This window comes from Dermacentor silvarum, chromosome 5, assembly GCF_013339745.2.
Source record: "Dermacentor silvarum isolate Dsil-2018 chromosome 5, BIME_Dsil_1.4, whole genome shotgun sequence".
In the NCBI taxonomy this organism is placed as follows: Eukaryota; Metazoa; Arthropoda; class Arachnida; order Ixodida; family Ixodidae; genus Dermacentor; species Dermacentor silvarum.
In genome coordinates, this window is record NC_051158.1 from 84,123,787 (window position 1) to 84,150,225 (window position 26,439).

The 26,439-nt window shown below is 46.2% G+C and overlaps 1 protein-coding gene across 1 annotated transcript; it reads left to right on the forward strand.

The window, feature by feature from the left end:
* Nucleotides 1-10,307: 10,307 nt before the first annotated feature.
* On the forward strand, nucleotides 10,308-23,099 carry LOC125945879 (peroxynitrite isomerase THAP4-like). Its single transcript, XM_049668244.1, has 5 exons — nucleotides 10,308-10,467; nucleotides 18,352-18,513; nucleotides 19,013-19,265; nucleotides 19,390-19,497; nucleotides 22,608-23,099. Exons 1-5 carry the CDS (start codon nucleotides 10,379-10,381, stop codon nucleotides 22,689-22,691), a joined length of 696 nt encoding a protein of 231 aa, XP_049524201.1. The 5' UTR covers nucleotides 10,308-10,378; the 3' UTR covers nucleotides 22,692-23,099.
* The last annotated feature ends 3,340 nt before the right edge of the window (nucleotides 23,100-26,439 follow it).

Below are 26,439 nucleotides of genomic sequence, written 5' to 3' on the forward strand. Positions count from 1 at the left end.
AAAAAAAAAAGTCTATGGATTATTGTGTGGTGGGTGTCAGCATATTGTGGACAGGCTGTAGCATGCATTGTCAAACACGCTTACACACACACAAATTGCACATTCTCATATGCAATTTTAAGAAAAAATCAAGTCAGCTCTTGTTTTAGATCTTGCAAGAGGCACTCAGTCCTCAATGGACGAAAGCCCAGTGAATAATATACACGGTCTATGTTAAATGGAATTGGAATAAAAAAGGCATTTGCTCAGGTTTCATCCGGAAACTGTGGTAGTGATGCTCTAATTCAAGATTCAAGACGCCTGCCTTCATCCCGCCTAATAAATTCCCATTTGAAAGAGTTTTTACATAGCTGATGTGCATTCTCATCTTAAGTTCTAGCCATGAACAGCCACTTTGCTCTAGTGCATTGCATATCGCAAGCTTGCGCCGTTTCATTCTTAATTTATATCGCGGCCGCATTGAATTCGACAGTATCATGTGGATCACATGATATGGATCACATGATCATGATCGACAGTATTAATAATAAGTTTGCGCAACGATGATTCAATGGTTTTCTGAGTGTGAATGGAAGCAGCGATAAGCATGAAATACATTTTCTGGTGCAGTCACTATTTTCTTCTGATCGAGGGGTAGCACGTGCGCAAACACTCATTTTCTTATGCTTGGATGAACGGCTAGACCAGACGAAACAAATTGTGCGCGCGAGGGTAACTTCAGCGGGCTTTAAGTGCTGCCCGATTGACCCGTGTTCACGTCACCCCGCCCTGCACAAGGAAACCTTCATGTTAGTGAAGCCTGGTACACTTATAACTTTAATGTGAAATAACGATTTTTTTTTTCGCGCTTTGAGTTTACTCACTCCACTATGAACGAAAATTTAGGGGAGGCAGAGCAATGTCAAGCCGCCGGCGCCGCTAAGCTGGGACCGCTGACCGCAGCGCCATCCTATCGGCTCGCAGCAGAGCTACTCGGTGCGCCCGCGCGCTGCCGAACATAATCTGGACGCTCGCGCGCGCGCAGTGTCAACACCTAAATGATCTTACACCGTGGTCTCAGGTGGATCGCGTCGTCCTGTCCCTTGCTGGCGTAATCTGAGAGAGAAAGAAAGAGAGAAGAAAAAGAAAAAAAAACACGTCCCCTGGAGACCGCTTGTAAACATGGAGTAGAATGTTTGAAATGCGCGCCGCGCGATGACGTTTGAGCAAGCCGCCTTCTATTGGTCGTCCGTCCCCACCGCATTTGCGTTTTCGCAGGGAAGTTCAGCACGCCGAACATCGAAAAATCGCACGCACGAAGGGTTCGGCGGCCTATTTCCCGCACTTGCGAATTCGCAAGTGCGAAGTCGCAGACAAAATCGCACCATGTCAAACGGGCTTAACATCACCTCATGCGGTTACCGCTTCCTACCCGCAAAACTAACTGGCTGGAGCGAGCGACTGCCTTGGTGGCTGACAAACAACACGAAATTTTGCGTGAGACTGAGTCTGAAGCGAACAATTTACGCAGCGCGGCAAAGCAAAACACCAGCGGAGAGTAACAATTAACTCACGAACACTTACCTCACAAAGGCGCGTCGATCCCGTAGGCTCGAAATTGGCTCGACCTATTCTGTGGAGCCAGACTTTCCGACGCGCTTCGTTCCCTTCTCCGCGCGGTATAGTAAAAAGCTTTTTCCCTTTACTGTCACGATTATGACACCCGAACGCGCAGCAACAAGGCATAGCGAGACCAGGATCGCGAGACGGAGACTTCGCACGCATATGCGGCGAGCACAGACGGACCTCTAACTAATAAAGCCCCTCGGGGCCACAACCTACACGAACTCCAGACCTGCACAGGTATGGGAGCCGCCCGCGCCCACTCTCGTTCAACCGTTGGCCGTTGGTGTCGCTTTTATGACCTGTTCGTCTGCTACTCTACGATAGACTGGGGCGGACGGCTGTTGTGACGAACTGCTTGCATAGTTGGTGATTTTTGCGAACACAGTGACAGCGATGTCACAAGGCTCTGATCGGTCACTTGGCTGCAAAAGTTCACTGCTCGAACCTGAAAAATGCCAGTGCGTGTAGTACGAAGCTCTATAAAATAACGTTAATTGCCTTGTTCACGTATTAAGAAACCGCACAGCTCTTGCACATTAGGTCACAGTGTTTACAGAGTTCGTAAAGTTCACAACAGTTTCATTGTGTAGTTTGCAAGGTTTGCATCTGCTTTTTAGATACTGGGAACCACCGTAACTAGAGTCTAGTTTAACGTTTGAGGACAGAACGATCGATTACGACTCATTTTAACAAGCTTTTAAAAGTTGCCCGTGATTGCGTGGCGCGAGTTCAAAACTAGAATTACGCGTACAGTTTCACTGCGTACGTATTTTTCGCACCACCGTGCAGAGTGTCTGCCACAATGGCAGCACGAGCGTAGGAACTACAGTGCCTATAATATACTGGCTAGTGTGCCGACCGCGGCCTTCCGCGTGGCACCGTTTGCAATGAATGCCGGCGGCTGCCGCTAGGAGCGCTGCAGTGCGGGTGTGTGCCGCGGCGCCACCCGCTCTTCATAGACCGCCTTGTTTTCACATAGGGGCTGCTGCGCTTTTTGTATTTATAAAGCCGTAGGGGCAGTAAATTTCTCATGTGGGAAGGTGATTTCTAATTTAGGGTTTCTTTTGACTATAAGAAGGCTTACTTACTGCTTGCGGCCTGCGTTTGAGCTTATGTACCAGCTAGCTCTGTTTCGAGTGTCGAACCTCCGATGGTTCAATTTAGGAAAATGAACTACATTCGTATTCTAAGACAGTCGAGCTCATTGCAACGTAGGATTTTTAAAGTATACTTATTCGGCGACGTTTTACTAATAGAGAATAAGAATGCCTAATTTATATATGAACCTGTGAAACTGACTATATAGGATGTTTCTTTTTTCTTTAGACAATGCAAATTTTTATTTTTAAAAAGTAATGAACGAAGCGAACCTGGTGTTTTCACCGAAGAGTTCATAAGCGAGGCGGACATTGCCGCTAATAACGTGAGCTTCAGAAGATAAATTTATTGATTACATTTTTTATTCGAGCCTTGTGGGGACCGTTGTCTAAACGGCAAATTAGGAGGCAGTTACATTTTCATCCACACGCATCTTTTAAAGACCTGGAGAATCGCACCTAATACAAAATATTCAAGAAGTGTGCGGCGAAGTTCGAATGACAGCATACCGCGGCAAGTCCTAACTCGACACACAGCCGCACATGCTTGCCAGGCAAATCAAATATTTGACGCTTCACTAACTGCCGCGACTACAGCCGAGACGTTCGGTTTGCTACTTTCTCGCGCTTGTCGTCACGGTATTTCGGTCTGATAAGGCAGCGCGCGGTCGCCTTTTCTGCGCTCTAGCGTATTGCCTGAATTGACCGTCGAAGTTCGATCATAAATATCTCTAATTAAATGCTACTTTCAAGCAGTGGCGTAGCCAGGGGGGGGGGGGGGGGTTCAAACCCCCCCCCCCCCCCGAAATTTTTTCAGCAAACCCCCCCCCCCCCCCCTACTAACCCACCCTTTGTTTTCGTCGCTTCGCGCTGACATAATTCATGAAACCGGTGCTACTATCACAATTTAATTCCTGGGCGCTTCGTTTGGGTTGGTAATTTACAGCGAATCATGTCTGCATATGGAAAAAACTGTCACGGTGTTTGTCAAGGCTTGCACACTCTGTGAAGTTTGGGCGAGAATGTGGCGGCCGCATTCTGAAGCAACAAATGCGCAACAAATGAAGCAACAAATGCGGCAGCCGCATTTTAGATGATGGCGAAAACGCTCGACGCCCGTTTACTTAGATTTAGGCTGCACGTTAAAGACCCCAGGTGGTCGAAATCTCCGGTATACATTTCCGCCGCTTCCCTTCAGGTGCCGGTTAGGCCGCGCTCGCGCAGGATTTTAGGCTACGTTCACACTTGGTCTCGAAGCTGTAGGAAGCGGCAAAATCTCGCCTAGGCGGCAAAACAGGCAGAAAAACAGGCTGCGAGCCAAATCGGTCTCGGGCCGATTTTTTCGCCATGGCGAAACGGAAACGCGGTGGAAAGTCGTTCTGCTTCACTGGAAGCTACACTAGCATGTAAACAACCGGACCCGGTCGTAAAATGGCACCGGGCACCAAAACCATGGCACCAAAAGTGTAGGCTGTAATGCTGATCGACGCGATCAAGAACCAGCCCTTGCTCTACGACAAGAGTGGCACTAAAACGTACTGTCAGCAATACTCGCGATAGTATTCAACGTCGCGCGACCGGAGGTGCGGCAACGAAGCCTTGGCGTGACCCAACTTCTCGCGCTTTTGCAAAGCCAGGCGAACCCACCACCGCCGTTTCCGAGGTGTCCGCGTCTTCCGTTTATTTAGTGTCCATTTCTAGAAAACAAGTAGGTAGAAGTATAAAAGCCATTTCTTCTTCCACTTCCATGGCAGACAATAGTTAGGCAGATTCCTCGTTGGCGCTCCATAATTCTCCTCGCACGTGTACGGTATGTTGCAGAAGTCGCGGGGTGCTTTTCTCGTCGCGACGATAGATTGGGAGCGTAGGTCTCACGTAGGACGCGCAGGCTTTGGCGAGCCCCAACACAAGGGCCAGCCCAGGTTTTAGCTGTGGTGTTCCCGTTGCCCCTTTGGTGTCCTGGAGGCGCCGACAATACGAAATGATGAAATGTTATTACAACTTGTAAATAAAAGCTATTAAAGAAATATCACGCCTAGGCACCAACCTGTGACTCAGCGCTACCGCGCCCGTGTGCGGAGAATTACGGAACGCCAACGAGGAATTTACCGAAGGTCGCAGATGACACGCGAAGTTGCGTAAAATGATCACTTTTCATGACGGTACGTGGGTCAAAGAATGAACATACCGCTCGAAATAATGCGATAATGAGCGCCACCACGCCGACAAACGTACGCAGACTAGATGGATCTGGACGAAAACGGCAGCGGCGGCCGCGGCGGTAGCAAAACAAATGTGAACAACTTGGACAGGCGCGGAAAACATTTTCCGGCCGCTTTGGCCTTTCCGCCCGCTTGCCGCTTTCCAAGTGTGAACGTAGGCTTAGTCTGCGCGAGAAACGTCTCTTGTTTGCGATTGCGCCCCTACGGAAGGCTGGTAATTACTGTTGTGTTGTTGAATCCCAAACCAGCAATTACGGAAGGCTAGTAGTTGCTGTTTTGTTGTGGAATCCCAAACCAGGAATGTACACACGAAGGGGTTGATGACAGCAGTGAAATTCCACCGACTCGCAATAGAATGCACGAAACAGACAGCCGACAAGCATGAAGTGTTGTGCGCAGTACAGCGTAAGTAAACTCTTGTTGCAGACGCTGACAGTTCTCGTCGGAGTTCACGCGTCCTGAGAAATTGTTTATGCGCACTATGCACTGAATAATACCGGAGTTCATTCCTGCATCACTATAGTACACCAATCAGTCGAGATTCTGTGAGGTACAAGGCCGCTTCCTGTTTGCACCGGCGTAAGTGAAGCAGAAATGACTTGCACGCACTACTTTAAATGCGTACACATGCCATATCTATGCTGTGCGGTGAAATATTCTGTACAATTCTGAATCTGTTGACGTAAAGGCAAATGACGGCTGCACGCTCGCACACAGCGCAAGACACAGCGGCCCATGCACTTGCCGCAGGAAATGCAACCCTCTCGTATAAGGGAGCGAGGCGACGAAAGCTTCGAAAAAAAAAATAATAAAGCCTTACGCGTTTTTGCGCGTATTTAAGTTTTCTAGCGCAAAGACAGCAGCGAACAAGTTATTGCTATGGGAGTAGGTATAGCCTGGTCACACGTACATTTTCACGCGTATAGCCGTCCTTGACTTGTGAAACGCACTTCGCCCCGACGAGGACGACGCCATCTACGCTTAACGGAAATTAACAATTAATGATGTCTTCTCCGATCGCACGGTGTCAATGATGCGTTTTCGAAGACTGGTCCATTCAGTGGCGCGATGAGAGACCGTTGCTCCAAACGCCCACTGTACCTGTCGTACTTACTGTATTTAATGAGCTTACTTTAGTTTTTACTTAATATCTTCACAAGCACACGCACACGCGAGGGGGGGGGGGGGGGGAGGTAGGGGCGGTCCCATGTCTTTGATATACATGTCTAGAGTCTGCTTACACTACCGCTATTTATTATCGATCACGTGACCTAGAGGAAAGCCGAAGCTTGCCCCCCCCCCCCCCCGGTCGGGCCGGTGACCCCCCCCCCCCCCCCCGAAAAAAATTTCTGGCTACGCCCCTGCTTTCAAGGTAAAAAACATAAGGTGCGTTAAAATGTGAATGCCTTCATATTCTCCAGTTCAACAACTGTATAAAAAGGTAATTAATAATTTTTTGTTAATTCGTCTTGTGAACCTCACGTTGTTAGCGGCAACGTATTTCCGCCTCGCGTCGGAACTCATCTGAAAGACAACGCCATGTTGGCTGCTCTAGCTTATATAGCCTCTTTATTAAAAAAATCTGGATTGTCTATAAACCCCCCCCCCCCCCCCCCCCCTGTATATGACTTCTCTTGATGATGCTTGTATATGTGCTTCGCGTGTTTATACGTTTCACAAACTCACCATTGTATCGCATGCCGTGATGCGACTTACGTCGTGCAGCAAGAGCTGCTCTTTCAGGGCAAAATATTAACTTTTGCTTCACTTGCCAGAATTTTCCTCTATGGAATTACTCCTATTGATTGTTTGTTCTCCCCATACTTTCCTGCACGTTTGCTTTTTTTGCGATAGTGTGTGCACACTCCCGGCGAATTTCCACCGTCGCCGTGATGTTCCGTATATAAAGTCCAAGTGCGATATAATATTGCGGCCGCACGACGTATTATGTAGGTACGAGCGAAAGCTTGCCAGGGTGAGCCGAGAAGGATGGTTGCTTGATTAGTATATGAGAACTATTTGGTACATGCAGAAAACACGTACAATGTTCCCCGTATATTGTACGTGTTTTCATAAGATCTAACAAACATTCTTCAGCGAGAACCATGCATGTCTCTATAGTACTGCTTTTTTTGAAGCAGGCTTTAGTTAAACTGCTTCGACGATAAACAAGCTGGAGCTGTTAATTAAGGCTACTTTCTTGATCAAGAATTATGCGTACCTCATGACAAGTTGCGCGACCTGTTTTGTCTTCTGTCACCATCACAACATTCAGAACACTACCATTTTCTTAAAATAAAGGTGGAAAGTAAATTACTTTAAGTTATTCATTTCACCTTCTCATATAGGCATAAGCTATAACGATTTCACTGGCCAAGATAGCACATTCATTCACGCGACTGGAATAGAGATCGAGATTTCATTTCATTTATTTATATTATAGACCCCACGAGGTCGCGTATTGCATGCAGTACAGATGGTGACTTTCGCTGGTGGTTTATTGAAGCCGTTGTGCACCATCATTTTGCAATCCATCAGCGCTCGCGGCTTTGAAACTACGGCGTTGGGCGCACTCTTATGATACAGAAGCTTTGCGGTGGACACCAGATCCTTCGAAGTTCTCCGATTCGGCGCTCTCAAGGGCTGAGCAAAACAATTAAGGAGGCCACCGACTGGGTGCACCTGTGCCACTTTGATGGAAGTTCTTTCGCACATACATATATGTATGTATATATTTTGTTTCTTAAGTTTTCTGCTTTGAGATACAAGGTTTGTAGGATACTTATGGCATATCGTACTTATCGCATCGATTTCACACGCGATTTATTGCGGCGAAGATCGTTGAAAACGCCGTTCACGATAATAGAGAACATGCGTTCGATGAACCAGCTTTTTAAATACTTTTCACACATCACAGCAGTTGGCGTCAGCGTGTTGTCGTTTTTTTTTTTATCCTTCGTTTCCATTCTGCGAGCCGTGTGTCATCAGATGGTGCAGTGAACAAGAATACTGTGACGTCTTGGTTGGGACGACGTTTATTAGGCCCGGGAGCTCGTCAACGAACAAGCGCAGCACATAGGCGATGATGATGATCACATATATAGGAGAAGAGAAGGATAGGTAAAATTGTGAGGATGATGATGATAACATACAGATGAGGAAGATGTGCGTAATAAACGCCCACACTAATTTCCCCCCGACGTGAAAGCGGCCATCCTGGCCGGCCGGCGTCATGGTGTCGAGGCACGCCGCGTGAAGGGCTTCATGCGGGACACGTGGACAACCTCGGTATTACGGCAACGGCGGTCTGTGGGGGCGTCAAGAGAAGTGACGCGATAGTTGACAGGCGAAGTCTGTCCAAGGACTATGTACGGTCCGATGAACCGTGGCTGGAATTTTTCACATAAACCAGGAGTGCGAACAGGAGGAGCAGGACCTCGTATCCAGGTCGAAAAGATACAACGCGATGGCATTCGTCGTAATTATTTTTCCGGTCTTGTTGTCTTGCCTCTGTGTTCAGGCGAGCACGCTGGCGACAGTGGTCGAGTCGGGAGACGTACTCTTCGCACGATGATAGAGATGAATTAGCCTTGGAGTTGAAGAATGAAACGTCGAGAAAGAAAGTAGGGGAGCGTCCATAAACGAGGTAAAATGGCGAGTAGCCAGTTGTGCGCTGCACGGCCGTGTTATAGGCGAAAGTGACGAATGGTAAAAGAACATCCCAGTTTTTGTGGTCTGGTTGAATATAAGCGGCGATCATGTCGGCAAGGGTGCGATGAAACCGCTCGGTCAGGCCGTTAGTCTGGGGGTGATAGCTAGAAGCTGTCTTGTGGGCAGTGCCGGAGGCGCGAAGAACTTGGTTAAGCAGTTGTGAAAGGAACGCCTTGCCACGGTCACTGAGCAGCACACGAGGAGCACCATGGCGCCTCCACCACTTGTGACGTCTTGGTTGGGACGACGTTTATTAGGCCCGGGATCTCGTCAGCGAACAAGCGCAGCACATAGGCGATGATGATGATCACATATATAGGAGAAGAGAAGGATAGGTAAAATTGTGAGGATGATGATGATAACACACAGATGAGGAAGATGTGCGTAATAAACGCTCACAATACAAGCGATTTGCTCGAGCAGTAACTACTCCAGCACAACCACGCAAAGCTTCACTGTCGCTGTGGTTTCAGCATTCTTTCACCGCCGTCACATAGTTCTCCTACTCACATACACGGGAGCAGAACAACTACAAACTCACTCGAAGCTTTTCTGACACAAGAACAAACACGCAACATCGTAATGACGCTGAAAACGCAAACACAGAAATCGACGCAACCACTGTGAAACTGCTCTAGCCAAGCAGACGACACGCGCAGTCGGCACGATGATGATCATGATTTATTGGCATCCCCTTTGAAACGGGGCGGCGACAAATAGTCACCTAGCCTGCTTGATTTAATCAGGTATATTATACATGTTCTTTATCCATCATTTTTGTATACCCTCTCATTATTTTTATTTTTCAAATAAAAATAGGCACCCACCTACACCACTGCGACCTCTGCCGGCCACCATGGGCATTCATTGCACATGGTGCCACGCTCCTCCATTGAAAAGAGCGGGTGGTCGGCACACTAGCCAGTATATTCTAGGCACTATAGTAGGAACATATCGCAGAAGCAGACGACAGCGAACAGGTTATAACTAGCGCCACGCTGCCCATACGTTCTGTACCTAGCTGCAAAACAGTTGAACTAGACCAGGCGTGCTGAGCGAGGGTCATCTGTGCAGATCAGGAGTTTAGTAGGTCATGCTAAATCCCTATTTCGGAAAGTACCGCCATCTCCTCTCCTAAAACGCTTGTTTTGTTCTTTACTTTTTGCTTGCGAAAGCAAGTCGACGGTGGCGCCCCTCGAAAGCTCCCGTTGAAGCTTTCAGGCCGGGCGCGCCGCCGATACACAGTACCGCCGCCGGTGACTGCGCAGAGGGACTTCAACATATATATAAAGAAGTGAAAGCGCGCGCTATCATCGTCCACTCGGAGATACAGGAGAGAGAGAGAAGCAGCGTTGCTAAAAGGATGGCGGTACTTTTCCAAAAGTCGTGCTCGGGGCGCGCGCCGCCGCCCGCGACGGCGGTTGCGCAGAGGACATTCTGGACATTCAACAAGGCGCTGAGGCGGGGAAAAAATATAAAGAAGTGAAAGTACAGTGGCTAGAATGGGGTCTAGCCACTGTAGTAAAAGCGCGCGCTACCACACATGACACGTCACGTTTCATCCTACACGCCAGCGCTCGTTCCTCCCCTGACGGAGCATTTCACCTCCCACGGGTGTACATTTCCAGCGCTCGCGCAAGACCGCGTTGCACGCAAAACATTGCAATGGCGCCTCTTCGGAAGCGTGGTAATTACTGTTGTGTTGTTAACTGCCATAACAGCAATGTAAACACGAAAGGGTTGATGCCGCCAGTGAAATTCTACCGATTCCCAACTAAATGGTACGAAAAAAGCAGACGACAGGCATGGATTACCGCAGTGCGCCGAACAAAGTAAGTAAACAACTTTTTTTTTTTTCCTTTCGCCTGTCTTTTCCTTGGTGTGTTGCGTCTTTTCGTTGTATAAACAACTTTCGTTGCATGCGCTAGCAGTGGTCGGAGTTCACGCGTGCCGAGAAATTGAATGTGTGCGCGGTGCGTTGAACATGACGACTTCATTCCTGCATCACCACTGCACCGTTCGATCGAGCAACTAGGAGATACACGCCCGCGTCTTCGGCGCGCCGGCATTAGTGAAGCAGAAACAATTACTAGTGCTTTTAACTTCTGTCTCTTGACCACTGTTCAAAATTACTAGGCTATTTACGCTGCTGCCGCTTCTCTATACTGTAGTGGACGTACAGGATCGTCCACTCTTGGGGTGAACACGGCTCAGCGTGGCCGAGCTCTGCGCAGCGCCAGTGCTTCCGGCGCGGCCGCGCATCGAAGCGAAACGGCGCAGGCGCACAGAGACCTAGGGGAGGTGCTTCGCATCATCTGCTACAGCGCTGTAGCGTGCCGCTCTTGCTTTGCTGTGAAGTACATTTCACTAAACACAGGCAACCGAGCGCCCGAGGCGGCGTCGAGGGAAAGCACGCTTAACTAACTGAAGTATTTTCCCGCTGGTTTTGTCTACAGCTTCTGAACAGCCTGCTTAGTCACTATGCATAAACAGAAACAAGCTTCTCAGCGCATAAACAATTCAACATTTAGCTTTTTTTTCTTTCTTTTTTTGAATGAGGGTAAAAGAACAGACAGGTATTGTTTGCGTGCTCTTTATTAGGCTGGCGCCATTTTATTTTACTGCCACAGCTGTTGGTGCAGTGCATCCGGAGAACCCATCAGGAGCGCTTTTCATGTGTCTTTCGCTTTAATGAACCATCCCAGAATCTTTCACTTGTGAGCAACTAGCCACTTAGTTGAGCAGTCGTGGGCAGCAGCCTATCAGCATCGTAAGCTGAGAGGGCCAAGGTCCATCTAAATAGATCATGAAGCTTGGAACGAAAAGCTTGTCAAAACCTATTGCCAGGGATAGCAGTTAGTGGTGCATGATTGAAGCGTGACTAGGTGAGGGGGGGCAAACACTGAAACTAGGAAACCTATGTGAAAAAAAAATGTTTGAAAATTTTTAATCGCAATACTGTCATACGAGTAAATATTCCGTTTCAAGTATTTTACTGTACTAAAACAACAATTGTTAATTTCGTTTCTATTTCACAATTTATTAGTTCGTTCTTGGTGAGCCCTACCAACCAGTGATTTTGGCGCTGTTGTTTGGGGGTCGTACGGTTATTGTACGACCTGGGTTACGATGCAACGGCACGGAGCCGCAAGTGAGATACCGCCATGAGTGTCGAACAAGCACTGGCTAGGCTTGGCTTGCCTAGCCTTTTTATTACACAAAGACATGGGTAGGGGGGGCTAGCAACTATACATAACACGCCCCTTTTTTGTTTTCAAGAAACTAATGTGAGAGGCACAAACACAATAACAACGTTCATTCCCGGTACCTGGCCGGTGGCTGTATGTGTCTCCCAGCACGCGTCACATAGGTCGAACCTTGTCGGACTTGAACAGGTAGGTTGCGAGGTGTAGCATCACCAATACTTGCACTTGGCACAGGTTCGTTGGTTGGTCCATATTCATCCAGGGTGTAGTCTTCTGCTGAGTGGATGGCATCACTCATCCTTTGAGCACGTGGCCTTAGGTGTACACGGTTACGTACATATTTTGCTCAATCTGTGGTTCGCACACTGTAGTGCCTTGGTTGGGGACCAACTTGAGTGACAACTCCCTTTTTCCAGGTATTTCTGTGCCTCACCCAGACAGGCTGGTACTTTTCCAAAGTTGGAAGTGTACGAGTGCGGTTGTCTCCATGCTTGTGCTGCGCACTCTGTGTGCGTTTAAGAAGTTGCTGATGCGCAACAGTGGAGTAGTACGGTTTTAGGCTTATTGGTAATGTTGGTATAAAAGTTCTCAATATCCTGCCCTTTAACAGCTCTGCAGGGGAGTGTGCTCCAATGGTTGGGGTGGCACGGTAATTGAGAAGAACCAAAGACAAGTCCTTGCCATCGCTGCATGACTTGATCAGCATCGTCTTGACCATCTGTATTGTTCTCTCCACTTGCCCATTGGACCTGGGATAAAAGGGTGATGATGGCTCATGAACAATGTCCCATTGATGCAGAAATGATTTGAATGCTTCAGAGTCAAATGGTGGCCCTTGATCTGAAATAAGGACATTGGGGATTCCAAAGCGTGCAAATATGTCTTTCGGGACCATAATAACCGACGATGCTGTCGTAGTTTCCATATTCTTCACTTCAACGTATTTTGAAAAGTAGTCAACTACAAGGATATACGTGCTGCCTTGACAGTGGAAGAAATCAACAGCCAATTTTTCCCATGGTCTTACTGGCAAGTCTCTGTCAAGTAAAGGTTGTTGGGGGTTTGACTTCTGGTTGGATTGGCATATGTCGCAGCTTGAGACTAGGTTGACGATGTCCTTGTTGAGTGAAGGCCAATAAACACTCTGGCAATCCCTTACAAGCCACAATGCCGCGATGAGCTTGGTGCAGTTTCGCTAGAACCTCAGCTTGGAGGGCTGCTGGAATTACAAGGCGTTGCCCACAGCATATAAAACCTTCTGTGATGTAGAGTTCACTCCTTATGTGAAAGTATGGTTTTGCTACAGGGTGGACATCACAAAGGCGATCTGGCCATCCATGTTGAATGTACTCACTTAGTTGCTGTAAGGTTGGATCTCAATCTGTTGCTTCTTGAATCTGCTTTAGTTTTGTAGGCGACGCTTGAACCAGAGTCGACACCATTAGTCCTGGGTCGCTGTCTGTAGTTTCTATCTTGGATTCAGGATCTGGGCACCTTGACAGTGCATCAGCCACAGACAGTAGCTTCCCTGGTACGTACACGAGTTTAGTGCTGTAACACTGAAGCCGGAGCATAAGCCTTTGAAGTCTAGGTGACATGTTGGTTAGATCCTTAGTCTGCAGTCCAACTAGAAGTTTGTGGTCTGTTTCTACAGTTATCGATCGGCCAAAAGTGTAGTAGTGGAAGCGCTCACATGCAAACACTACTGCTAAGAGTTCTTTTTCGATTTGAGCATAACGCTGCTGGGGCGCTGTGAGAGCTGCAGAAGCATATGCAATTGGTCTGCCTTCCTGTAACAGAACCGATCCCATGCCATACGAGCTGGCATCTGTTGAAATAGTGATGGGCTTAGACTGGTCGAAATAACGCAATACTGGTGCTATTGAGAGCTTCTGTTTGATGAGGTTGAAGGTCTCAGTATGGCAACTTGTCCAGTGCCACGCTACATCCACCTTGAGTAGCTCACGCAATGGGGTGGTCGTTGCTGAAAAGTTGGGGATGAACTTTGTCAGATAGGTCACCATTCCTAAAAACCTTTGTAGCTGTGACTTGTCGGTTGGCACAGCCATGGCTTCAATAGACTTGACTTTTTCGGGGTCTGGAGCTAGCCCCTCGGAGGAAAGCCGATGTCCCAGATATGTGATGGCTGAAAGTCCCAACTTTAATTTTGCTTTGTTGAACTTCAAGTTGTTCTTTCTTGCAATAATCAGCACCGTTCGAAGATGGGCCATGTGTTCTACGGAAGTCCTTGAGGCGACCAGTATGTCGTCGAAGTATGGCTTGACTATGACTTGGCCTTGAAACACTTCATCAATGGCCTGTTGGAACAGCTCGGGAGCTGTGGCAAGCCCAAAGGGTACTCTGAGAAAGCGGTATCTGCCTCAGGGTGTTGTGAAAGTACACAGCCTTGAACTTGCCTCATCCAGGGTCAGTTGCCAGAATGCGCTCTTGGCATCAAGAATAGAGAACACTGTTGAGCCACTTAGGCTCGCAAAGAGCTCCTCAGGACATGGTATGGGGTAGTGGTGCCTCTTGAGGGCTGCATTTAGGTTGCGTGGATCCAGGCACAAACGAACAGTCCCGTCTTTCTTTGTTATCACCACAATTGGATGAACCCACTCACTATGTTCAGCCACTGGCACTATCACGAAATTCTCCATTCGTTTGAGCTCCATTTTCACCTTGTCCTCAAGCGCGCATGGTATTCTGCGAGGCGCACAAACTGTTGGAATGGCACCTTCACGCAGGTGAATGCTGTACAGTCCTGGAAGTTGACCGATGCCTTCAAAGATGTCAGGAAATTCATCCAACACTTGCTGGTACTGCTCTTGGGGCAGTCTGTTGGCTGAGTTTGTTACTGCATGAAGAGTCTTCACACGTGAGACCAATCCCAAAGTTGTACATGCAGTGGCTCCCAGTATTGGTTTTAGTGGCTCCTTCACCAACAGAAATCTGAGTTGGCACACCCTGCTGTTTACTGCACAAGTAAGTTCACATTTGCTGTCTATCGGAAGCTGTTGCCCACTGTAGGTAGTGACTTTTGCTGTCATTGGCTTTGTTGCTGGTCTGCACGGCCACTGTGTGAACATCTGTACAGGAATTACGTTGACATCTGACCCGGTGTCTAGCTTGAATGTCACTTCATGCCCATTCGCTCTAGTCAGCTGCGTCGACAGTGACACTGCATGCAGTCAAACAGCCCAAGTATAATTCCTCCTGTGAGTCTTGCTGTAGATGCTCATTTAGCAATCCAACTTGCGGTCTGTACGCTGCTGGCTGCCGACGTGGCTGTTTGCACAGATGGGCGAAATGGCCAAGTTTTCCGCAGTTGTGACAACTTGTGCCATAAGCTGGGCACTGTCGAGGGATATGCGAGGTTCCGCATCGAGAACACTTACGATTAGAATTTTCAAACGAGCGATGAGGCTGCTGAGGCTGCTGAGGCCTGTTGGCACTTATCGGGCGATCCGATCGCTTCGTGGGTTTTTTATGCTCGTGAACAGCATTAACCTCTGGCTGTTGGTCGCTTGTTGCGATTTCCTGTACATGTCTCTTCGAGATTTCAGCTGCCTTGCATGCAGACACAATTCTTTCAAGCGTAACGTCACGCTCTCGTAAGAGACGTTCACGGAGAGCTCCGTCACGAATGCCAACCACTATGCGGTCACCGATGAGTCTGTCGCACTTGTCGCCAAAGTCACATTTCTGCGCCTGTCGTCGAAGATCAGTTACAAAATCGTCAATTGACTGACCTGGCTTTTGCACCATAGAGTTGAACAGGGCCGCTGCCTGTATGACATTCTTGTACGGGCAATACAGCTCGTCAAACTTGTCAAGAATGTACTTCACTGGGTCTGCGTCGTCGCTGTCGGCGGCAGGATCCGCAGGAAAAGTCTGTGCGATGCGACGAGCATACGGTCCCAGTACATGAAGCAACAATGCCTTCCGTGCTGACTTAGGCTTAGTGTCGTATTCACAAGCCAGTTCATATATCGTGTATGCTTCCCGCCATTCTTCCCATGCGGACGGTGGGTCGTCACCCGGCTCGAATTGCGGCGGTGGCTGTATAAACGCGCTGGCCATGCTTGCTGGTTGCGGGCGAAGAGTCAGTCAATCTTCTGACACCATGTTATGTTGTTTGGGGGTCGTACAGTTATTGTACGACCTGGGTTACGATGCGACGGCACGGAGCCGCAAGTGAAATACCGCCATGAGTGTCGAACAAGCACTGGCTAGGCTTGGCTTGCCTAGCCTTTTTATTACACAAAGACATGGGTAGGGGGCGCTAGCAATTATACATAACAGGCGCAAGACTTGGCAGGCGATAGAGGCAATGCGTGCTTTTTCACGTTTCTTAGGCGACACGGGTCTGGACTCACGCTTGTGATAATGTGATAACATTTATGCGGTGTGTCCTTTCACCTCGTTCCTCCCATTATCATACCCCATTGTGACCCCCTTTCTTCTCCTCTTCCCCTTCCCGTACGTAGAGTAGCAGGCCAGATGCTCCTTTTTCCGGCCGACCTCTCTACATTTTCCAATCATTAAACTACTTCTTCTTCTTCTTGGTAAGACTGTGCAAACCAACTATTATGCCGCGCGAAATGGCAGTGCTCACTAGAACACGGTGGTTTCATCCGAGTTTTTTTTTTTTCCTTGCATGGTTTGTTCAAAGTGTGGCGTGCGCTTCACTTCAAATTTTGTGGGGCTTAGCACTCTGCATTCATTGGTGAAAGGTGTGAGTGCAGGTTTTTTGTTCTCCTACAAGTTCACGCTGCGGCATCCGACATGCTGTGTCTCGTCGTGACCATAAATGTGGAACGGTCCGCGAAGAAACGTCGCGCAATGTTCGTTCACTCTTCATAACACAGGCACCGACGGGAAGCAAAATTAGTAAGTCAAATGTTTTCTAAATGATAATGTGGGGCAGTGTTGTCTTGTTTGGTAACTGTTGGATATGAATGCATGGTGTTGCACGGAATCGCAAATGATTCTGTGAAAAGGTTTCGCATATATATATGTTGCTATACATTACGACTGTGTGCTGGCCATAGTACTTTTCGTCCATTAAAACAAGTTTTTCTTGGTCAATTATATTGGTTGCACTATTCTAGACGAATAAAAGTGAACTTTTCTTGTAACTTCTATGGAACTGTCATTTATTTCCATCCTATTCGCTCACCTTCCTAAGGCTTCTACTGGAGCAATTGCCGTCAATAACAGGCTAATTACGATGACATTAAGACATACGTCACTCCTATAGTTTAATGACACGCTGGCGCTTCAGCTGAGGCGAGTCGCAAGCTCGCCTCACCTAAAAAAAAAAAAGAAAAGCTAACTGCCAGCGTAGCGGTCAAAATACCGGACGGTGAAGAAATTCAAACATTCGCACCAAGCAGCCTACAATCTTGACGTCACTGCCATTTCCGGTTGTGACGTTACTTTTATATTTTATTTTTTGCTTGCTGTTAGTTGTCCCCCCCGATACGTAGATGGCGATGGTTCCAACGAGCCGCCATTTTCTAGACATGTGGGCTTCTATGGAAGTTACGCTGCCAGTTTACATATACCTTGAGAGGGCAGCATGACCCAAGCAAACAAATGAGCTCGGCCAGTGGTAGATTGCGCCGACGCCCATGGCCAGTTAAAAAGTAGACGGCCTAACCTCAGCCATCTGGATCGGACCGGATTGTGCTTTTACAAATGTTCAGCCCATTTGCCGACCACCGGCAAGCGGTTGGCAGACGACACCGGGCGGGCGTCATGAAGGCCGATTACATCATCATGGTCTCATTTGGCTGACACACAGGCCGGCGACTTCCCCACGACGGCAACAGCAAGGCTTGCCCGTAACTAGCATTACTTCGCCGGTATTTATATTTAGGTTGTCCCCCCTCCCCCCCCCCCCCCAAGAAAAAGATATAAATAATTCAGCATACTCACCAAATGTATCTGGTGCACACCTCTATGGCGTAACGCAGAGGCCATGCGTCGCTTCGGGACGTATACACCATAATTAATAACTTGTTAAATTTTTGTGAGAATATGCATGTGACATTTTGCAGCCAATAAATACCGTGGAAACTCTACCTATAAGTTATTTTACCTTCATACAAAAGAAAAAAAATGCGTAGTTGTGTATGTGCTGTGAAGCTTGTTTCTGTTTATGCATATTGACTAAGCAGGTTGTTGAGAAGCTGTAGACAAAACCAGTGGGAAAATACTCCAGTTAGTGAAGCGCGCTATCCCTCGACACCGCCGCGGCCGCTCGATCGCCTACATTTAGGGAAGTGTACTTCGCAGCAAAGCAAGAACAGCGCACTCCAGCGCTGTAGCAGACTATGCGAAGCACCTCCCCTAGATGCCTGTGCGCCTGCACTGCTTCGCTTTGATGCGCGGCCACGCTGAGCTGTGTTCTCCCCAAGAGTGGACGACCCTGTACTTGTTAAAGTTGTGTACGTATGTCGCATTTATGCTTTGCGGTGATATATTTCGTATATTTCCGCATAGTGCTGATGGAAGTCCATGGTCGCCAACAGAGACAACACGCATTTGTAGCAGACATTTTGTGGGAAACTGCAAGAATGACAGTAACCAACACCCGTCGTATGTGCCGACCATTTTTCCGGCGGCGTACAAGAAACGGACACCTGATCCAGAAGTTGCGCAGAGGTATGATGGCCAGTGGAGCACAGGATTCAGTGTGCTTTTTAAATCATTTCGCCTCTGTGCCCTGCGAGAATTTGTACCACGTGCGTCCTTGATAGTTAAGTAAGGCAAAAAATAGAAACTATGCAGTACTGACTTCAGCCCGCATAGTCGCTGGATTTCAGCGAGTACGGTCGTTAAAACACAATTGAGACAGTCCATGCTACTAGATTTCAAACCATAAGATGTCATAATGCAATTTTTGCCTCGGTGCACAAGAACAACAATGCCTAAAAAGCTGGGCCGTGCAGTAATCTAGACAGGAAATTTTCTCGCGGATAGAATGCCCAGTCTGCCCCCCCCTTGGCTACTCCCCTGCGGCTGTGTCACCGTGGTAAAGTATCTGTGATAGATATGCTAAAAGTTGACTACCATACAGCTGATGAAAAGACACACGAAACATAAACCTCGCAATGAATCGCTTGATGTGATGTAACCAGTGCCACACTTTTATTTTTCTTAGGTGGAAACGGCGTTTTGCAAGGGCAGCCAGAACAAATTCTGTGGAGCAGGCTGTGCCGCGGATTACTCCTCAAGTTGATCCAGCAATGCAAGATCAAGATACCACTGCTTGCCTGGGCTTCAATGACACACTTCTAAGTGATTCGGAATCATCAGAGATGCCTCTTGCACCCATCAGTGATGATGACTGTCAGCGTTCGGCAGGACCCTGTGAAACACTAGGACAGGCTCATCCAGTTACACAGGCTGATGCTGTAAGCATACGTTTTTGAGATATCGAATTTGGTTCTGTGTTTACCTGTGATTTCACTCAAGCTGCCTACATTGAGCATTGCGTTAAATAATTGACAGTTTCTTTTATTTTTGCAAACCCCGCAGGCATGCCAAACAGAGCCAGAATGCCGAGGAAACCTGATCATCCTCCTGTCAACAACAAGCGGGTCTGAGGCATCAACTCAAGTTTCTCACACTGAACAGTGTGACAAGGTACAGTCATCACTACACATTTTCTGGGTTTATCTCATACTGTGGTGTTGGGTTACATCATAATGGTTCTAGCAGTAATTTATAGGCAGACCTCGTATGAATACATTGAAGTATGCATTCCTAGTTACGACCCCCGAACCCCCCCCCCCCGGCGGTGCGCCACTGACCATGCATGTTGCATTAACTTGCCTGAATTCATACAAAATTTGGTGAGAGGCATCATTTATCACCACTACAACGAAGTTTTAACCCGTCATGCAGCCACCACTTGTGACTCTTATCGAAGCACAGATGTATGTAAGAATATTTTATCCCATGACGTACCATTGTTAATACAGCAACACTAATGCATGGGCTTGCTACACTGATCAATGACGTGGGCCTTTATATGCGACCTGCTAAGCCCATGACGAATAGCCACTTATAAGCAACTTTATTTTCTTAAAATTATCATTACAACTATACAATGAATAAATATGGCCTGAAAGTGCAGCTTACTGCATGAATATTTGCTAAAGAGCCTACCTACTCATATTTGTGCTGATTGTGTGAAGTCAAGAGCAGCGGCAAGTACACATGAAGTGCAGCCTGTAAGCTAACTTGTCAAAAAGCCCACGTGTACAAGCATCCATCTGGGGAAGAGGGACAGGAGAGGACCTGTACCACCGAACGCCGAGTTACCTCTGCTGCTTCACCCCTAGAAGCATCCTTCTGTACTTCTCCCTCTCAACCAACAAAGATGGGCTGTTAAGAGCAAGGGGATGGAGAGAACAGCACACATTTTTTTCAAGGGATGTTTGCCGCTGAAACTTTGTCACTGGCTAAGGGTTGCTCTGTTGTAGCATTTTTGTTCTCTTTATCTACGTAATCCTACGCTTGCCTTTTACTGTACATTTGCTTGCTATGCCGTCTAAAACACGGCAGTATCTATAAATAAGATGGAAGTTAAGGCTGCATGCTTTATAAGCCGAGATTGGCATGAAATCCTGTAAATGTAAACTTCATGTACAATTACAGAAAATTTAATGGAAAAAGTTTACTAAGTTGAGTATAACAACATGACTGCTAATATTTACATAACATGAGACAACACAGATTGACTAATAAAGCTTGTTGCTGGGCTAGTCGGTTCATGTTATGCCTTAGACCATATGCCATCCACAGAGTGATCCATAGAGTGATAAAGCTATTTTGAAACACAAATCGTGTTCAGAAAGTCAGAAATATCTTCTTAGCTGCTAGTCAATCTGTTGTACCTTAGACCATATGGTCGCTTCGCGCAAATAATGAAGGAGAGATGGGGTCAATGGGAGCGCCAACTTTCAACTGTTTATTCATTTCTTTTTTCACTTATTCTATATGCACAGACATGCTCAGCATGCAGAAAAAACATCATACGCGCATCGTGCAAATCACAACCATTTATCAAGAAATCTTTTTCCGCTTGCAAGAGAGAAACTGACGTATTGCTGATACATGATGGCCCACGTGCCTTAATATGAAAGGCCTCTAACAACTCACGTGCCATGGCGTCCTTGCATTTACCCAGAATCCGCACCATATCCAGACGTGGCTCACAGTCATGTGAACTGCAGTGGGACGGCAAATGTGCTCCATCTTTACCTTTTAAAGAAAGTTGGTGTTGTCTCGCACCTTCCCGTCTGGCCGACATAAGTCAAGCCACAAGAAATGGGAATCTCATAAACGACTCCTGTGGCACATTTCATATACGGCATGACGTGCTCATCATCGCAGCCACATTTTTTGCTCCCATCAGACAGTATGCGCAGGCAGAGCTGAGTGAGCTTGCGTGGTGCAGGGAAAACAATTGGCACCCTGTGCCTGTTTGCAACCTTCTTCAAGTTGTGGGCAACTTGGTGCATATAGGGTATGGCCACTGGTCTTACCGTACTCTGCGCTTGCTGTACCCTTGTGCTTTGTTAATCGGGCTTTAATTTCGGAAGCAGCGACTCTGAGACGGCGACAAGTAGCGTGCGGGGGAACCCAGCAAAAGACTGGCGATCCAGCGGGTTTTGAAAGCTCCTCTGCAAAGCGTGAGAGCATGACCGTACAAAAGCAGACTCAAGGCAGTGTTTAGCAATGGCCCTCTTAACAGTCTTTAAATGCGCTGTATCATAAGGCAGCAATTCCTTAGTGGTCTAAGGCGAGTAAAGCCAACAGGCACGACCCTTCTGCAAAGTGATGTTAAGATCTAAAAACTGTAAAGAATTGTGAACAGGTAAGTAGTGAGTAAAAACCGAACCCTTCCCGAGACGGCAAAAGGCCGCTAAAATGTCATCGATAATTGGCTGATATGAGGCAGTCAGTTCAGGTTTTAAACCAACTAAAAAATCGTCAACATAGCTAAAAACTTTCAATACCCCCGCCTCCTTGATAAAATGTTTGTGCAAGGCATGGTCAATACTTGATAAAAACGAATTGCAAAGCACTGGAGAGGCACATGAGCCTATGCATGTGCCTTGTTGTACATAAAAATCCCCATTAAAATTGATGAAGGTGACCTGTAGATGAAACTCCAACACGAACTATCTTTAGAAGGTAAACATGGAGCACATTTGCCATCCCACTGGAGTTTACATTATTGCGAGCCATGTCTGGATAAAGTGCGGATTCTGGGTAAAAGCAAGGAGGTCACGGCACGCGAGTTTAAGTTAGAAGCCTTTCATATTAAGGCACGTGGGCCATCATGTATCAGTGATACGTCAGCTTCTCTCTTGCAAGCGGAAAAAGATTTTTTGATAAATGGTTGTGATTTGCACGATGCGCGTATCATGTTTTTTCTGTATGCTGAGCATGTCTGTGCATAGATAATAAGTGAAACAAAAAATAAATAAACAGTCGAAAGTTGGCACTCCCCTTTACCTCGTCCCTCCTTCATTATTCGTGCTAAGCGACCATATGGTCAAAGGCATAACAGATTGACTAGCAGCTATGAAGACATTTCTGAACATGACCTGTGTTTCAAAATAGCTATATCACTCTGTGGATAGGCTGGAAAGGCTACATTGTTCTTAAAATAGTCACTTAGAAGTTTCTAAAAAATTTGCTTATTAAGGCAGTATTTGAAATGTTTTCTGTTGCTTTTGTAGGTCACTGGGACTGATGGAAGCTGGAAGAGGAAGTGTGAATTCTTTGAATTTGAGACACTTAAGCAAAAGGAGACTGATTTGTGAGATATATGCGGAGTCACCATACAGGTGTTTAGTCTTTTGCTAAATGTTCTGCCACAGGGCCCAGCTACCGAAGCACAGACATGACCCGTGAGGACAAGCTTCGTCTTTTCTTGGCCAAGCTTAAGCTTGGGATAAGCTTCAGTGCTTTAGCTGTGATTTTCGAAGTGGCTGCATCAACTGCATCAAGTTCATTTATAAAAACACTCGACATACTTAGCGCAGCCTTGAAGGAGTGGGTATTTTTGCCACCAAGGACTATCATCAAGCAGTGCATGCCACAGCTATTCAAGGATAATTATCCAGATTGTACATTTGTTATCGACTGCACAGAAGTTCGAACTGAAATGCCATCAAAGCCCGACTGCCAGCACATACTCTACTCAAATTACAAGGGATGCTATACATTGAAGGTCCTTGTTGGTATAATTCCAAACGGAATGATAGCCTTCATGTCAGCGTTATATGGTGGACGACAGACTGATTCTTTTATTACCCAGGACTGTGGTTTTCTGAACCTTGTACAAGAAGGCAACATCATCTTGAGCGATAAAGGTTTTCCGCGTATCCATACAGATGTGAAGGACAAAGGTGGTGTCATTTTGATGCCTCCCTTTAGCTCGTGAGGTGGCCAACTTTCTCAAGAAAACATGGATGCAGCCTATAAAATTGCATCTTTGCGTATCCATGTCGAGCGGGTTATTTGCAGACTGAAAGTGTACGGGATCCTGCGCAGCACAGTGCCCTTGACTTTGGTGCCACACATGGACAAAGTGTTCTCGGTATGTGCTGCCTTGTTCAACATGCAGCCACCGATAATTCGAAAGAAAGAATGAGTGCATTGTTTGTAATACTTTACAAGTGAGTTTCGCATGCAAAGGGAATTTAACGCATAAATCAAGATTACCAATGTTAGGTCTTGCACACATGCTAGTGGAGTCATCATCATCATTAGCCTATATTTATGTCCACTGCAGGATGAAGGCCTCTACCTGTGATCTCCAATTACCCATGTCTTGCACTAGCTGATTCTAACTTGTGCCTGCAAATTTCCTAACTTCATCATATCCCATCTGGTTTTCTGCCATCCTCAACTGCGCTTTCCTTCTCTTGGTATCTATTCTGTAACTCTAATGCTCCACCGGTTATCCATCCTACGCATTACATGGCCTGCCCAGCTCCATTTTTTCCTAGTGGAGTATAAAGTTACATATGTGTCATCGTGATGCACCGGCACATTTCCGTTTCTAAATTTCTAACGAGATCTCATGTTGTTTATTCATCTGTAAAGTGTTTTTAGTAGTGTGCTGGGTGCACAGCATGATTGAGTTAGGTTGTTGTGCCCTGCAATATTACTTTGTCTCTACTGTATACACAATTGTATTTGTTTGCATATATATGGCTTGTGCATTCAATAAAGATTTCATTTACCAGTGCAGTCACCCTGTCCTTCTCAAACTGTTGCCAGATATTGTACCTCGAACCCCGAAGTGGACATTGAACAAAACTAGCCAGCTTGTCATCTGCTATCCTTTTAACCCTCTTGAAAATCACATTGTGTGTTTCTTGATGTATTGTTTTTCAGGTATTGGCAAGCTTCTAGAACACACAAACAATGGGATTATTGGGTCTACATTTTTAATTTGTCATATGAAAGAACGTTTTATGATATGCTGTAACCTGTAGAATTCCAAGCACAGTGCATTCTTGCAATGCTAAATGTGTGTAGTAATGCGATTTTTAAGACAAAAGCAAATGTTTGTGACTTGATTAAAAAAAACTATGCCGCGCGCAGGTAGCAAATGTAAACTGGCATCCCCAACAACATATTTGCACTAAAAATACTGCATGTAAGAATACCCAGCATCATAAATTCATGACACCACATTTTTATTGATTTCACATATTTCAAACTAAATGCGTAAAGGTAAGTACATTCAGAAACATTAAAATTGCATTGAAACATAGCATACAAAAGCAACTGCCCTGTCCAAAAGAGTAATAAAATATTGGATATAGACTAGATACATAGTAAAATCAAACAGGCACTGTACTTTCATTTTCAAAGCTTTGGCATATGTATGCCCACTGAACAGGTAGTAACATAAGCATAAACACATATTATTGGAGTTTTTATACCTGGATGGACCAACTTTAAAAATGCATCACAAATGATAAAATAAATAACTGCACATGTTTTCTCCTGCCATGTGAGGCCACTAAACATTGCATGTAGGCTAGACACATTACACATATTGGTGACACTGTATTCATATTTTCAAAGCTGTGGCATAGCCACGCCATCTCAACCGGTATTAATGTAGACCTAAGCACTATGTGGATGCAGTAAACCTTATAAACATCAGAAATTATAAAAGAAATACTAAAGTTTTCTACAGGACAGTGTGACAACTATATTGCATGTAGGCTAGACCCACAAATCTTTATGAAGGCACTGTATTCACATTTTCAAAACTCGGGCATGTCCCATGCCAACTCGTAGGTAGTGACAGTAGAAACACACTCTCCCACTTCGTCTACCAGTATGCAGAAAACAAAAAAAAAAACATCACACATGGCAGAAATAAATAAATGCATGTTTCATCCAGAATTGCGTGGCATTAAAATATTGCTTGTAGACTAAACACATCACACATACAAATTAAAATAAAAGCACTGCACTTTCAAAGCTCTGACAATAAATGACTGTACTTTAGAACATTCCAACTTTTAAAGTGCATATACCCCTAAGCATTTTTTAAAGCGAACTGAAAATATCGCATTGTGTGAGAACATAAACATTTTGCGGACATGATGCCGGCAATACTTCACAGAATACCTCTTTAAAATTGTGAACCTAAACAGGAAAACTCACGCAATGGAAACAGTTAAAATACTGTTAAAACAGAGCAGGCACAAAGAACTTGAAATAAAAATACTCCTTTTTGGGGATGAGCTCCCAGAAAAACGCTTCATCCCTCTTTACAGCAGCTATTACACATTGATCTTGACTGTACACAAAGAGCAAAGCTTTCTCCAAATTAAGAACATACATTTGGACCTGCAACTCAGTGTAGTATTGATGTGACTTTCTTAATTCAATTATGTAATCAATGAATATCAAATGTGGAAGCTCACAATGCCGTTCTTCGTATCTGATAAATGGTGCATCCTTGAATTTATATGTGCACTTGATTTCAATCAGCACAGTCTCATCAGCAAGCTGTACAAGTCCGTCAGGGCTGCAGCACAGCCAAGGTTGCTCAGGAAGAACCACCAGTCCAGTCTAGAGAATACAGATATGACAACGAGGTTTGGGAATAACGCGATATGCAGAATATAATTTGTACGCCTTCAGTACTTTACATAAAAGGAAGGAGTCCTACCTGCACAATTCTTGCTCCAAGCCTTCTCTCCAGGTCCTCTCGTGCTGTGCCTTCAGTTCTAATTCCTGCAATATTTTTGTGAGAGTACAATACAAAATCAGTACTAATGGTTTTGTGTATAACCCAATAAAGGCACTTCAGACTAGTGAAGGCCGAAATTATTCTTTCCATTTCAGTAGTGTGAAGTGAAAAATGCACCATAGCACATGGCAGCACTCTTGTAGGAGCTGGATTTCAGAAGTTGCCGAGCAGCTTTCTGAAGCCCTTTGTCATCCCTTTTTGTCCGAATCGGGTGTGCTTTGGTACTGCTGATGCGAAGCCTCCTCTCTTGATGCCATCTGCATATTGTGAAACATGAAATATGT

What these genes read in the sequence shown, in the direction of transcription:
- LOC125945879 (XM_049668244.1), top strand. Translation starts at nt 10,379, where the DNA reads ATGCCGCCAGTGAAATTCTACCGATTCCCAACTAAATGGTACGAAAAA. An exon ending in CAGTTACACAGGCTGATGCT is followed by an intron (nt 19,266 to 19,389) that starts GTAAGCATACGT and finishes CAAACCCCGCAG; the next exon opens with GCATGCCAAACAGAGCCAGA. An exon ending in ACACTGAACAGTGTGACAAG is followed by an intron (nt 19,498 to 22,607) that starts GTACAGTCATCA and finishes TTGCTTTTGTAG; the next exon opens with GTCACTGGGACTGATGGAAG.